This window comes from Peromyscus leucopus, chromosome 18 (assembly GCF_004664715.2).
Source record: "Peromyscus leucopus breed LL Stock chromosome 18, UCI_PerLeu_2.1, whole genome shotgun sequence".
NCBI classification, from domain to species: Eukaryota; Metazoa; Chordata; class Mammalia; order Rodentia; family Cricetidae; genus Peromyscus; species Peromyscus leucopus.
The window spans coordinates 36,611,712-36,625,319 of record NC_051078.1 but is presented as its reverse complement, the minus strand read 5'-3'; the positions used below and the strand labels follow the sequence as shown (position 1 = coordinate 36,625,319).

Sequence of the window (13,608 nt, the reverse complement as noted above, 5' to 3'; positions counted from 1 at the left end):
GAAATTGTGTCTTCCAGCCATGACAGGGAAGTCCCGCCTGTCGTGAAGTCTCAACACTGTCTCAGTCTGAATGGTGACACCACCAATCAACGTCCAAGAAGGCTGAGGGCAATCTTATGGGGCCCCATCCCTAGATGAAGAACGACAGGCAGTAATGACTGCTAAGGGGGAGGGTTACTCTTCTCCAGGGTTATGGGTTAGATGGGATGAGCCCCCCGGTGGGTTAGATTTTTTTCACTTATAAATATTAAGAGTGTTTGTTGGATGTACTGCTGCTTTATTTCAATGGCCACTGATACTTTACACTGGATATTTGGTTTATCCTACAAAAACCTCAATATTCAGAACAATTTAGCTGAAGCTGCTCGTGGTGTATGGCCATCAGGAGAAAGGGCTGGCCACATCTCACGCTGATCTGTACCCCCTGTCACTCAGAGCAAAACAAAACGCCGCAGCTCTCCATAGGTGAATTTCAAAATGATGACTGCATTTTCCAGTGCCTCCTCTTTGTCTCCTTCATAATGGCACAGTTCGCTTCGAAGTCACTTGGGAAGGCTCTTCCTTCCCAGACTTCCAGTCACCTCATTAGGTTTCTCAACGACTTAGTAGTCAAGAGTCTGCATATTCTCAGTGGGTGAGAACACCGAGCATACAACACACACACAACAGAAGCAACCTAAGGCAGAAGCCGGCGTCCAGCACTCACCTTCCTTCATGGCGCCTTTCACCGACCAGTTTAGAACCACGGGGTAAAGAAAGATCGGGTCCTCTGCTCCAGAGAGTTCAGTTGAGGTGACTAAGGTAGAAACATTAGCAAATTCTAATGTCTCTTTGGATCTCAATAACCAAAACATACACATCTTTTTAAAATAGGGGAAATATCAACTAATTACTAAAGCATGGAACTTAAAATATCAAATATATCATATTTGGGGTAGGTTAAAAAAGATCAAGTATTTGCTTTCCTTTTCCTTAAAATTTAAAGGGCCCACCATCAGATCTAGCAGTCATATTAACCCCATCTGAAGAGACAGGTATCAACACAGGACCCCCCAAGACCAAGTTCTCAGCACAAAGGAGATGTATTTGCCCCACGGGGACAGAGGGCAGGGATAAATGAGGCACAAAGACAAGAGATAGAAGAAGAGGGAGACGGGAGCAAGGGAGAGGGGCAAGGGATATTTGTCCCTGGGGGACAAAGGACTGTCTCTGGAGAGAGACGAGCCGGACGTGGCCCATAGGGAAATGGTGTCTTATAAACGTAAAAGGGGAAACCCTGTAAGATGAAGTATTTCATTTTGATTGGGTGTATTAATTAGGGCACCCAAAGGGGACTTAATACTCTGATAGCTGGACCTTGGTAGTCAGCTCAGGAATGAGTCTGGCGTAAGTGTCCAGAGAAGGGAATGGACCTTGGTGGCTGGCTTTAGGAATGTAATCTAATGGTTTTAAGCAAGGCACAGGGATGGGGGAAGGGCAAGGCCTGCCAGAGCCACGTTTGCCAGGCTGGGGCTGGCCGGAGTCCCTTCACCATCCTTAATGAAGTCACTCTATAAACCATAGCGTGCGGCACAGCCAGCAGAGCCAGACCGTGTCAAGGTCCATCTTTCTTGGTTAAGACAAGGACTCATTTTGTAGCCCAGGCTGGCCTGAAATCTGTGGTCCTCCTGCCTCAGCCTCCTGAGGGCTGTGACTATGGGTGTGCACCACCTGCCCAGCTCTACTTTAAACTCCAACCTTGACACTTTTGAACTGTGGAATTTGGTGGGGGTGGTGGGTACTTAGGATCTCTGCCTCAGTTTTCTTGCCTTTAAAATGAAGATAAGAGCAATTTCCTTATGAGGGTATTATATAGAATTTGTATAATTTTTTATAATGTATTTATAATAGTATCTCACACATAGGAGACACTTCACAGAGCCTTTTTTTTTTTTTTTTTTTTTTTTTCTTCGAGACAGGGTTTCTCTGTGTAGCTTTGCGCCTTTCCTGGGACTCACTTGGTAGCCCAGGCTGGCCTCGAACTCACAGAGATCCGCCTGGCTCTGCCTCCCGAGTGCTGGGATTAAAGGCGTGCGCCACCACCGCCCGGCTAACACAGAGTCATTTTTATTGTTACTGAATTTACTGTGTAGCTAGTAATACATTTTATTTCTTAATGAAAGTTCTGTTGATATGAGAATAAATAATTCACATTTCTAGAACATTTTAAATTTTAAGAAATCATACTTTTATGTTGGTGATTAAATAATTACAGTTTCCATAAACTAGGTTTACTAATTATGAGAACGACATAACATCAGGCTCAATTCACAACTTCAGCCTAAAACAGGCAAGAAATATAGTGGAAAAGAGAGGAAAGCCTTGCATTTTTGCCTTTAGGGCAGCAGCTCCTGATTTGAGGCCCCACCCCCACCCCCACCCCACCCCCTCACACACTGCCACCAATGTCTGCTTCCCAACCAGTTACCACAGTGTAATGGATGGTGTGTTCTGTTCCTAAGGTCAGTGCCCAGGGAGGCTGTCCCACACCCTTTAGTGCCTAGGACAGAGACACCCCTACTGCGCTGGATGGTCTTATGTCAACTTGACACAAGCTAGAGTTATCTAGAAGGAGGGAATCTCAGTTAAGAAAACTGCCTCCCTAAGATCCAGCTCTAGGGAATTTCCTTAGTTAGTGATTGATGGGGGAGACTCAGCCCACTGTGGGTGATGCCATCCCTGGGTTGGTGGTCCTAGCTTCTATGAGAAAGCAGGTTGACCCCGTATGCAGCACCCTTCCATGGCCTCTGCATCAACTCCTGCCTCCTAGTTCCTGTCCTGTTTGAGTACCTGCCCTGACTTTCTTTGATGGTGAACATCGATATGGGAGTGTAAGCCAAATAAACCCTTACCTTCCCCAATTTGATCATGAAGTTTCATCACAGCGATAATAACCCAAACTAGGACACCTATAAGAACAATCTGGACCAAAATAACAGTAATGCCAAGGTTATAAAAACCTGCTCTAAAGCTGGAAGACGCAGATGCATATCCAAGCCAGCCAGGCAAGCCTAAGCAAATCCCTTATCTTTATGAGGCACACCTGTAAAGAGCAGTGAGCAATCTCTTATTAACCAAGTGTTGTTAGGATTAATGGCATAATGTAGACACACTGTATAATCCTTAACGGGTTTACCAAATACTAATCTCATCTTAATTCTTTCAAGAAAACAGTTTCTCATTTTAAGAAACAATGCTAAACAGATATAAGAGGGAAAATTACATTGCTTTGTCAGTTTGAGTAGATGTGTCTCCAGCAAGGCCAGCTGTTCGTTTATCTTTTCAGGCAACAGCACCTGCTGGGGCTTCTTGGTTCTTGAAGTTTTCTTAGAACAAGTACCCTAGAAACATTGGTAAATGTCAAAATGTATTTTAACATGGTAGGGAAATTGTCATTTTCGAAAAATCTGCGTTATGTTCTGTTTCTCCCTTTCCTGTTCTATGATCTGCGCAGCTAGCCAACAAGAATTAGTGATTTTACAGTAACTGGTAGTGCATTCTAGCTAGAAGTGCTAAGAGTTTCATGGACAAAGTCAAAATGCTCCTCTTTCCTGTCCCCCTTCTCCAGGATCTCCCGCTGGCCCCTTCCAGAACACGTACTCTTCTTTTATCAGTGGTGGTGGCGGTGGCGACGGCAACACGATGTATGCGTGCGTACGTGCGTGAATGGGTGCGTGTTGAAACAGTGTCTTTGAGGTAGCCCAGGCCGACCTCAAACCACTAAGTAGCCAAGGACAACTTTGAACTCCTGATCCTCCTTCCTCCAGCTCTCCAGCGCTGGGACTACCACAGACTCCACCACAGCCAGTTTGTGAAAGTGCTAGGGATCAAACTCAGGGCTGCCAGCATGCCAGGCCAGCACGCCACCTACTGTGCCACATCTCTAGTCTCTGCCTTCTTCCTAATGTAGCTGTCACCTCCAAAAAAAAAAAAAAAAAAAAAAATCCTCAAAATAAAATCCCCAGCCAGCCGCCAGGAGGGGATCCTTTTAGTCTGTTAGGTTCTGATTTCCCCAGAAGGAGCACCTTTACAACCCAGCTAATTACTTCCACCCCTCTGCCTTTCACTAAAACCTAACAGGCTCAGTAATTAGCAGATTAAGGACTGGCCTGTGTGTGCCCGCCCCCCCCCCCACACACACACACACACCGTGTTTTCTCTAGGACTGAGAATTGACCTGCACCATGGTGTCTCCTGTTATCACAAACAAACCCTTCTCAGTCTCTTAGACGGTCGGTCTCTAGCGGTTCTAGGGACTTCTGCCTCTGACCAATGAGCAGATCCTACAACCTTAGTCAGTGGGAAGTGTCACAACCTCCTGCTGGACCAGCGGCTCCAGGGAGAGAGGTGTGAGACTCACCCGCAGTACTGCAAGGGCACAGAGCCTTGAGTCACGGTCTGGATAACACAAGGGGGCAGAGTAAGCAACTGGTTTGAAAACAACAAATTCAAACTGCCTCCACTTTAATCAAAATCTCCCCTAGGCAAAACAAGCCCCACATCCTACTCCCCAAACAGATGTTACAGCTTAAAAATCCTCCAGCCAGGATGATTTGGAGACCTTACCAGCCAACAAGTTGCCTTGCTTTCTATCTCAGGAAGATGTGGAGTCAATCTAACTCAATGTGAGAGGCAGGAGACCAAAGGTCCTTCCTGGCGTGCCTCAGAAACCCAGTAAGCCAAGAAGCATCTCAAAACCTGACCCACAAACACATTTGGCCCACATCATTTCAACACAAAGCAATAAAGTCTTAAGTCCCTCTAAGACTCCTGCTTATGAAGCACATATTGAAGATTAGTCTCAAAATTAGCAGCCTCATAAAGACAGGACCAGGTATCGTGGATGTTCATAAATCTACTTTGAACATGAGATTGGAAGATTCAGCTAGGTATTTTTACCTTCGGTGATACACTCAGAACTGTTACACCTGAAGTTATTTAACCTGTAAGCCCCACCTGCCCAAGGACCAGGTAGCATTCTGGGATTCTGGGAGTTGTAGTTCCTGGAAAATAACAACAAATCTTCACGGGAAAGTACGATGACCTATGGGTTTTGTTCTTATAAACTCCACCAAGGCGTGTCTCTGGGCCATTCAGCTGCAAAAGTTTCCATCTTGGTCAGTATTTAACATTTTAATAAAAGCTCGGCTTAATTTAGTCAAAATGGTGGAACTGGTTTTTCTGGCAAATTTCAGGACTAACCAGAACAAAGCATCTTTAAACTCAAAAAAAGGTGTTTTTAAGAAGCATTTAGTCCAGTGTCCCACTGAATATAGAAAGGTCTAGCCTCATCTACCTTGTAGTCAGTACTCAGAATGTGGATAACTATCCAATATGCTAGCCTTGACTCTATCTTAAAAATATTTTTTAGGCCGGGCGGTGGTGGCGCACGCCTTTAATCCCAGCACTCGGGAGGCAGAGGCAGGCGGATCTCTGTGAGTTCGAGGCCAGCCTGGTCTCCAAAGCAAGTTCCAGGAAAGGCGCAAAGCTACACAGAGAAACCCTGTCTCGAAAAACCAAAAAAAAAAAAAAAAAAAAAAAAAAAAAAAAATTTTTTAAATTAAAGAAATTCCTAATGAAATTACTTTCTGTAATGTAAAGATGACAAATTGATCAATGTCTAATGTGTTTGATGACAGTAAATGAAACAGGTAAATATATAAAAAGGAGAAACAAACAAAAAAATAAAACAAATTACCTCCTCTCCACTTTCATCTTGGTCCATACCAAATAGAGATTTGCACCCCGATGTGATGTCCAACGTCTTTTTCCCATAATTTATAATCATTACCGCCAGGTCATATTCCTTCCAGGAACGTAGAATCTAATTAAAAGTAAGTATTAATTATCTCTGTTGGATGCCTCTCTTTCCAAGTTCAATGCATAAAATTTTTCATAAATTCAAATTCCCCTAAGTCTTGTGGGTCTAACAACACCTCACAATTGTTAAGGAAACTGGAAACTTACCTCTGGGTCATATTTCTCTAGAATTAAAATTATATAACTCTACTATTCTTTAAGTAAAGGACTCATAATGGCTTATCAATAATGCATTTCCTATCCCTCTGGGCCGTTTAGCTTTATGCTCTGTGATACAGCACCCTACTATTAAGAACTACTACTCTACTTTTAAAAGCCGAGTTAAAAACAATTGTTCCTTAATGTCATATGCATAGCACCTTTCATTTTGAGTGTTTTGTTGCTCATTTGTGTTTTGTTTTGTTTTACTTGTTGGATTTTGAGACAGGGTTTCATGTAGCCCAGGCTGTCATCGAATGCACTATATAGCTGAGAATGGTCTAGAACTGCAGATGCTCCTGTCTCCAACTACCAAGTGCTGGGATTCTAGATTACCAGCATGCACTACCGTACCTGTCTGCTCTCAAGTTGCTTTCTATAGGAAATGGCACAGTTCCTGACCACATGATGTCCTGAGTGTGGAGCACCTAGTGATTTGCGAGATATTTTAGTAGACGGTTGGGCAGATCCTCTGAAAACCCTGAGAAGTAGCATACTGCCAGTGGTTACTCTGCCCCTTCCAGCCTGGCCCTTGTCCCCTTTTCAAGGGTAATCTTCCATTGTCATCTCACTGTTGAGCCGAGCGTAATCCCAAACACCACAATGGTTCAGAACGGGAACCTCATGTCTCTCGTTGGCTGAGTCATGTTCTAATGTACCTGCCATCCCTTATTTGTACAGCGCTGCCCACCGTATCATTAAAATCCTGGTTCTAGCATCAACTCTAAGGAGAGTCCATAGCCGGGTATCTGATTTGCATACTTCCCATTGTAGTGATCTGATTTGCATACTTCCCATTGTAGTTATCTGATTTGCATATTTCCACTGCCTCAGTGAAAGGAAGGGAACACATTCATGGTAAGCCCTATGGGGACAACTGAAAATATAAATACTTTTGTATGAATGTGCTATATGTAGACATATTTGGTTAAGATGGTTCTTTTTTCAGATATGTGATCACTACTACTTCAAATACGGAGAAGGGCTAACAGGAAGGGACTTAGAAATAATGAATGGTTACCTAGAACTACTAAGATCCACCCAATACTAAGGAGTAGAAATGTTTCTGTGGAGCCAGGAGAACGCACTCCCAAAAAGCAGTGCATTGTGAGGAACATCATGTAGCAAAGAGATGATGACAGAGTATGGCCCTGCAGGGCGCTGAATGTCTGACACAACAGTCTAATTTCATGACAAAATGCATATGAGAGGCTTGGTCACAAGTCACCTTTTCTGGATAAGTGTAGCCACCACCCCTAATCAAAGAAGCCTTCTCTTTACAGTAAATGGAGACCGTCACAGAAATCACAGCTGGGCACAAGGCAGAGATCTGCAGATCGTGAAGAATCCAGCCCCAATGGGAAACATCTATACCATTGAGGAAGAGGAGGCAGAAAGGTTGTAAGAGCCAGAAAACCAGGATGTCTACTGCGAAACAGTCTCTCCTAGAAATGGCTGACTTAACAAGGACAGAACAACGACTGTATGGACAGACATACTAATGCGGAAGGGGCATCTCACGGGACCCCACCCCCAGAAGAAGAACCACAAGCAACTAATGGTTGCTGAGGGAGAATTATCCCCCTTCTTGGTTGTCCAATACAAAGTGGTCAACACCGAAACCATATACATACAAATAACAAACACAAGCTTTGCAGGTTGCAAATTTTATGTTTGTGCATACACATACGTGCACATGTGTATGACATTAATAAAGAAAAAGAGGCTATCAATTTGAGAATTGGAGGGATATGCAAGGAGTTGGAAGGGAGACTTGGGAGGGGCTGGAGGGAGGAAAGGGATGGAGGAGAGTGAGATGATTGTGTTTTAATTTGAAATGTATAAACATGCATGTGAGTGGGGCAAGCATCGCTATTTGAAAACAGATGTGGGCTGACATGAACTCTGCACTCTACTCCAGTGTGCGTTCATTTGGCTTAGATGGAGCTGTGCAACTTTCTCCCTCCTGTCTAAGTATATTATGAGAAAACAATAAATGAGGAGAACTGAGTTTTCTAATGAAGAGAAAAACAAAGGACCGACTCTATTCAACAGACCAAATGATGGGCAGAAATGAAGAGTGTAGCTAATGTTTAGCATTGACAGCTTTAACACAACGCAAAAACAGCAAAATATGTGAGATGACAAATTCCCAAACTATAGTAACATGGAGGGGGAAAAATACTGTTGCTTAAATAAAAAAAGACTAAGCCCTCCAAAGAGATGGTTTTCCGAAGAAAACACAGTTTTGCTTGACCGAGTTCCACACGTTCTAAGAGAAAATCTAGTACTGTTTATATCAAATGAACACACGACATCTGGGATTCAGAGATAACACATGATTTGCGAACCACAGACCAGGCTAAAGGAAACTTCTAGAAAGACAATGCCCAATATCCCAGCTGGGGAAAAACCCAGTTCAGGTAACAAAAATCCTGATAAGTATATTCTTATTCCTGGTCAGAATGGAGTCAAGGTCATTTCTGGTTATGCCACAACTTAATCCCCTGATTCCTCAGGTGAGGGAGCAAGGGGTGGGGACATGGCTGGTGAGCCAGGAGGGGTACAGAGCAAGAGCCACAGTGTTCCAAGGGCTGAGGGTGACAGCATGAGGGCTCAGGGACATCAGCCTCCACTGTGGCCTGTGGACCGGCATCTCCCCGACCCTCCTCTTCCCCAGCTGCTGTCTCTGGGTATATCTCCTCCCTGTCATCAGGCAACCTACAGGGATCCTGCACATCTTCACCTCTCCCCTGCAGACTCCTTCCTTCCACATTGAATTTAAATGCTCTAGCTACCCGGATAAGCAGGATTTGCTGTGTTTGTTCTCGACAGAAAACTTGCGATTGGAAAGTCACCGATTACCTTGGAATATAATTTCTTTGTTGGGGTGGAGCCATGTCATTTAAATAGGATGCTTGACTGGGTCCAGTGTTCTGAAGGAGAGTGCAAGCTGCCCCTTTCCTTACCAGAAAGGAACACAGCTCCACAGAAACACCTTTCTCCCGTGGAAGCATCTGTGGGCCGGCCAAGCAGATGAACAGTCTCTGAAGAAGCCAGTAGGGTCTGGCGAGCTTAGTGCAGCAGTTAAAATAGCGCTTGTTCTTGCACAGGACTGGGTTCACTGCCCAGCACCCAAATGATGGCTCACAACCATCTGTAGCTCCAGTTCCAGGGAATTCAATGCCCTCTTCTGAGTTCCAAGGGCACGGGGTATACACATGGTGCACATACATGCAGACAAAGCACCCAGACACATATAAAAATGAAAAAAGAAAATAATATTATAATAATAATAAGAGGAGGAGGAGGAGGAGGAGGAGGCGGGCAGCAGGGGCACTCTAGGCCCAGCACAGCACTAATGAATTTGGGAGCATCAGAGAAGAGCAGGTGTTGCCAGTGGTTACAGCAGGTGACCAAGACGGGATGAATTCTGCACCAAGGCTGAGAAGCGTGGGAATGACAGACAGCGGGCTTCATCTGACTCCTCCCCCGACCTAGTCCGAAGCAGGAGCTGCTCCCTGGATTTGTGCATCTTTGGGACTCTTCAGTAGCTCCTTTGCCGTCTCTGCAGCAGCCTGTCTGAGGCAGCATCCTGCTTGGCTACTGCTTCGGTCGTGGTCCACGTGGAACAGCCCCTCTGGAGTTACACACGATTCTCCTCCCCTGCACCCTAGGCCTGCAGGACCTCAGAACTGATTCTTTCCAAAGCACAACCTTTTCTCCTTCACTACACACAAATATTCCTCATCTGGGGTCAATTAAAAGTATTGTGCTTGTCCAGATGTCCAGAAAATATAGCTAGATATTAACCCAGGCCCTGCCTTTGTGTCCTTTACCCTTGCATGGGTGGATTGCCAGGTCCTCCATCTAGCTCACATATAACTCTTGAACCTGTCCATGCCTCCCCCGCCCCCCCCCCCGCCCCCCGCCTCTCGCTTTCTCCATTTCTCTAGTTACCATTCCTTGCCTTCTAACTCATCCCCTGCCGCAGCTCTTACCTCCTTCAAACCACTAGCTGTCATGAGACTGGAATCATTTCTTTCTCTAAAATGCAGGCCCCCATTTTGCCATCCCTGGGCTTGAAACCCCTGAAAGTCTCCTGTTGGATCTCAGAGGAGGACCTTTCCACTGCTAACTGCCTGCTGCTCCACCTTTAAAGGAACTGCTTACTTTCTCATGGACTCTTCTCTGAGGCAATCAGTAGTCACGATCCTGCACCTGCCACACATTTCCCCCTTCTGATAGGGCCCTTAATTTTTCTTATAATTTCTTGCCATAAAAATGTTCCAACTACAACTATCGGTATTTTTCGGTATGTGTTCCCCTGTTGCTGCGGAAGGTGACCCCTGACTCCAAGCCACACCAACTTTCTTGGATCCAGCTGGCCATTGTTATGGTGTGGGGTAGGACTCTGGCTTACTTCAGATGCATAGTCACTTATACCAGGGTCCCCCACATTGAAAACTATAGTAGTAGATCAAAGTCTCCATGGTCAATCAAATTGCTACCTTTGTAACACACTCGTTTCTTCCGGAGACGTGGGCTGAATCCTCTAATCTATTCCTCTGATCGATTTGCCCACAATGCCTTAACACCATTTTTACCAAGGCACCTTTGTAGTGAGTTTTAATTTCTATTGAGAACCTTTAAATGATTCTAAAGAAACCCCACGGGAATTGTGATTAAGACTGCATTAAATTTAAGTGTCATTTTTAGGAAGGATTTATATTTCCGTTACAGTGTATCTTCGTGTGTAGGAACTTGATGTGGCCTGCCATATGCTCAGATCTTAATGTGTATCCTTGGCAAGATTTCAGTTCCTTCCTGCAGGTTCTCTGACACTTTGCTGAGTTTTAAATAGTACAGCCTGCCCTCTGTTTCTAATGACTTCTGAAATAAAATGAAACTATCACTCATATCTGCTTAATATACACCCACTTTATATAGTCTTCATATAATCCTAATTATTCCTTACAGGATGTTTGAGACCCCTACAATTGCTAATAAGCGACATTTTCCTTTTCTACTATTATAAAAGTATTTCAAATCCATATCTCTAGCCCAAGAAGGAACTTGTGAAAACAAGACAGTTAAAAGTCAGCACCTCCTTCCTGGGCCTGGTTTTTAAGGAAATGGCTTCAGAAATTTGCCATTTAGCATGATATTTGCTTTAAAATTTGGGTAAATGTCCTTATCGTTATTCAGCAGTTCCCTTTCATTCCCAACTCACTAGCAATTTTATTAGGAAAGGTTGCTAAGTGTTATCAAATGTCCTTGTGGCATTTTTCGTGCAATCTTATTTTTCTTGAATTTGCTGTTATAAAAAAAATCCAAGCTTTATTTTAACTCAGACTCTCCCTCTTTGTGGTGTGAAGAATTCACTCTAGGGAAGACTTGGTCTTTTATGCTTGACTGTGAGCCTGTCCTGAGACTGGCGTATACTAGATCTGAAGCCTCCCAGCGACAGGGAAGGTCAGCCCAAAAGAGCCAAGGGACAGTGCATAAGGCCGTTCTTATTTCTGGCTAATGTTTGTGGTTTCGATTTCAGCTTTCTCTGGTGCAGAAATCATCGTCTTCCTCCTTTATTTTGTTGATATTTGCCCATTACCATTGTCCGCTTCATCTTAGACATCGTTTCTGAAATAATACATGAGAACCTGCATTTCCAGCCTTCCTGGGCACCTGTCTTCTGCGGCCATCCACACTTGGTAAAGTGGTTAATTCTTGTTTTATTACTCCCATCTTTGAAGTGACACGCTTCCTTGCTTCTTACTTGGGTTAAGTTAGCACTTCCCTCTCTGCCCATATTTCTTGTTCTTAGTCTCTCTCTCTCTCTCTCTCTCTCTTTCTCTCTCTCTCTCTCTCTCTCTCTCTCTCTCTCTCTCTCTCTCTCTCTTTGGTCCCACTTCATTCTTTTCCCCCTCTATAATGTACAGTAAAGTTTCGCTCACAGTGACACACCACCAAATCATCTTTAAATATGTGTGTGTGTCCTGTCAGAGAAAACAGTAGTCTTAAGCTACACACGTTTGGTGTAACAATCATAATTTTGTACAACCAAAAACTGACCCTAAATGTTCTCCCCCCGCCCTCGGATATAATAGAAGGCTTAGTTCTGGGTTACTAATAGGTTTGTCTTTCAAGGATGACTCTTGTCTTTCAAGAAAGCCTACTTGGCATTTACATTACCAAGTCCAACTCACACCCTTATCATCTATTTACTTTTAATAATACATATAGTGAGAGATTCATTGTTCCTATCGTTCCTCCCTTCTTGCCTCCCCCTATCTTGGGACTTCCGCTTGGAATCAATTGTCTTTTGATAAAGGGTTTCCTCAAGTGTTTTCCTCAGATAAGGGCACGGGCACAATGCTCTGCGCACACTTGTACTTTGAAAGTGTTTATTTTTGCCTGAATAAATGGCTGGTATCTTTCTTGGTTCTGAGTTCTGGGACCTCAGGCCTTATCCTTCAAACAATGTTTCAGTGTTTTAACTTCTAGTGCTGCTAAGCTGGGAGCCAGTTGATTCTCCTTGCATGTCCAGGAATCTGTTCTTCAGTACTCAAGCCTGGAAGGCTTGTCCTTAACCATCGACTTCAAACACGTCACCAACACCTCTCTACACGAGTGTTCCTACTTTAATCCTGCTTGGGACTCGGGGAGGCTATTACTGCTTCATCTATTTCTTTCTCGAACCTAGACTCCTGGTCTTTTCAGGTTATGGCTCTGGATCTGCCTTCTGAATGGGTTCACCATCTCTGAGCAATTCTACACCGGGGTATTTAACTCACAGTCTATTGCTTCTGTGACCTTTATCAAATCTGTTTGTTACCGAAGCCAGGTGTCTTGTATCATTATTGAGTTGGTTGGTTGGTTGATTGGTTTTATATCATCTGATTTCTCTCTCTTTAAAGGTTTCTTTGCCTTCTTGGTCCCAACTCACCTCTGGCCTTTTCCAACATAGTGAAGGGTGAATTACACAAAGAATTATCCTCCATTTCTACTTTCTACTTTAAAAAAAAAAATCTCATTTCTACTTTTCCTTCATGTCTACTCAGTTGTGAGATGAGACTGGCCATGGGCCTCCAAGTGCATGTTCACATGTTCTGTCTGCTGTCGGGGCCTTCCCCTCTAAGGAAAGCCCAGCCCATAAATGCCTTTCCCTTAACTGAGTCTCTTTTCACTTGCATCATTCAAAGCTTCACAGAATTACTCGTGTGTATGCACAGGCACACAAGTGTGCCCTGTCTCCTCCCCACTAAAGCATAAGCTCATGAGACAGAACTGGGCTGTTATCTTAATTACTTAATTCTTTAAGGAATGTCACAGGTAAGTTTGTCCCGGGACCTAACAATCTGGCCTCCTAGCCAACCAAATCACACATTATTTTACCTGTGTGGTCTCAGTGGTCACTTGAGGAGTTTGTACCCCTTGCTTAAAGGATATCCAGATCTCATCGGAGCCTTCCCCAGTCTCTCCACAGCTCTGGGAGTGTCACCACCCACTGTTCCTTACCCACGATACAGAGCTGCTATCACCAACGAAGCG

At 44.2% G+C, this 13,608-nt stretch overlaps 1 protein-coding gene across 1 annotated transcript in view; it reads right to left on the bottom strand.

Annotated features, from left to right (window-relative positions):
* Cfap54 (cilia and flagella associated protein 54) overlaps positions 1 to 13,608 on the bottom strand; it is a 303,089-nt gene that overhangs the window by 193,516 nt on the left and 95,965 nt on the right. Inside the window, exons 27-29 of the mRNA XM_037211918.1 lie at positions 5,738 to 5,863; positions 3,263 to 3,380; positions 707 to 796 (exon numbers count right to left, since the gene is read on the bottom strand). Coding sequence (XP_037067813.1) covers positions 707 to 796; positions 3,263 to 3,380; positions 5,738 to 5,863 — 334 coding nt within the window. The remainder of the gene's footprint in view (positions 1 to 706; positions 797 to 3,262; positions 3,381 to 5,737; positions 5,864 to 13,608) is intronic.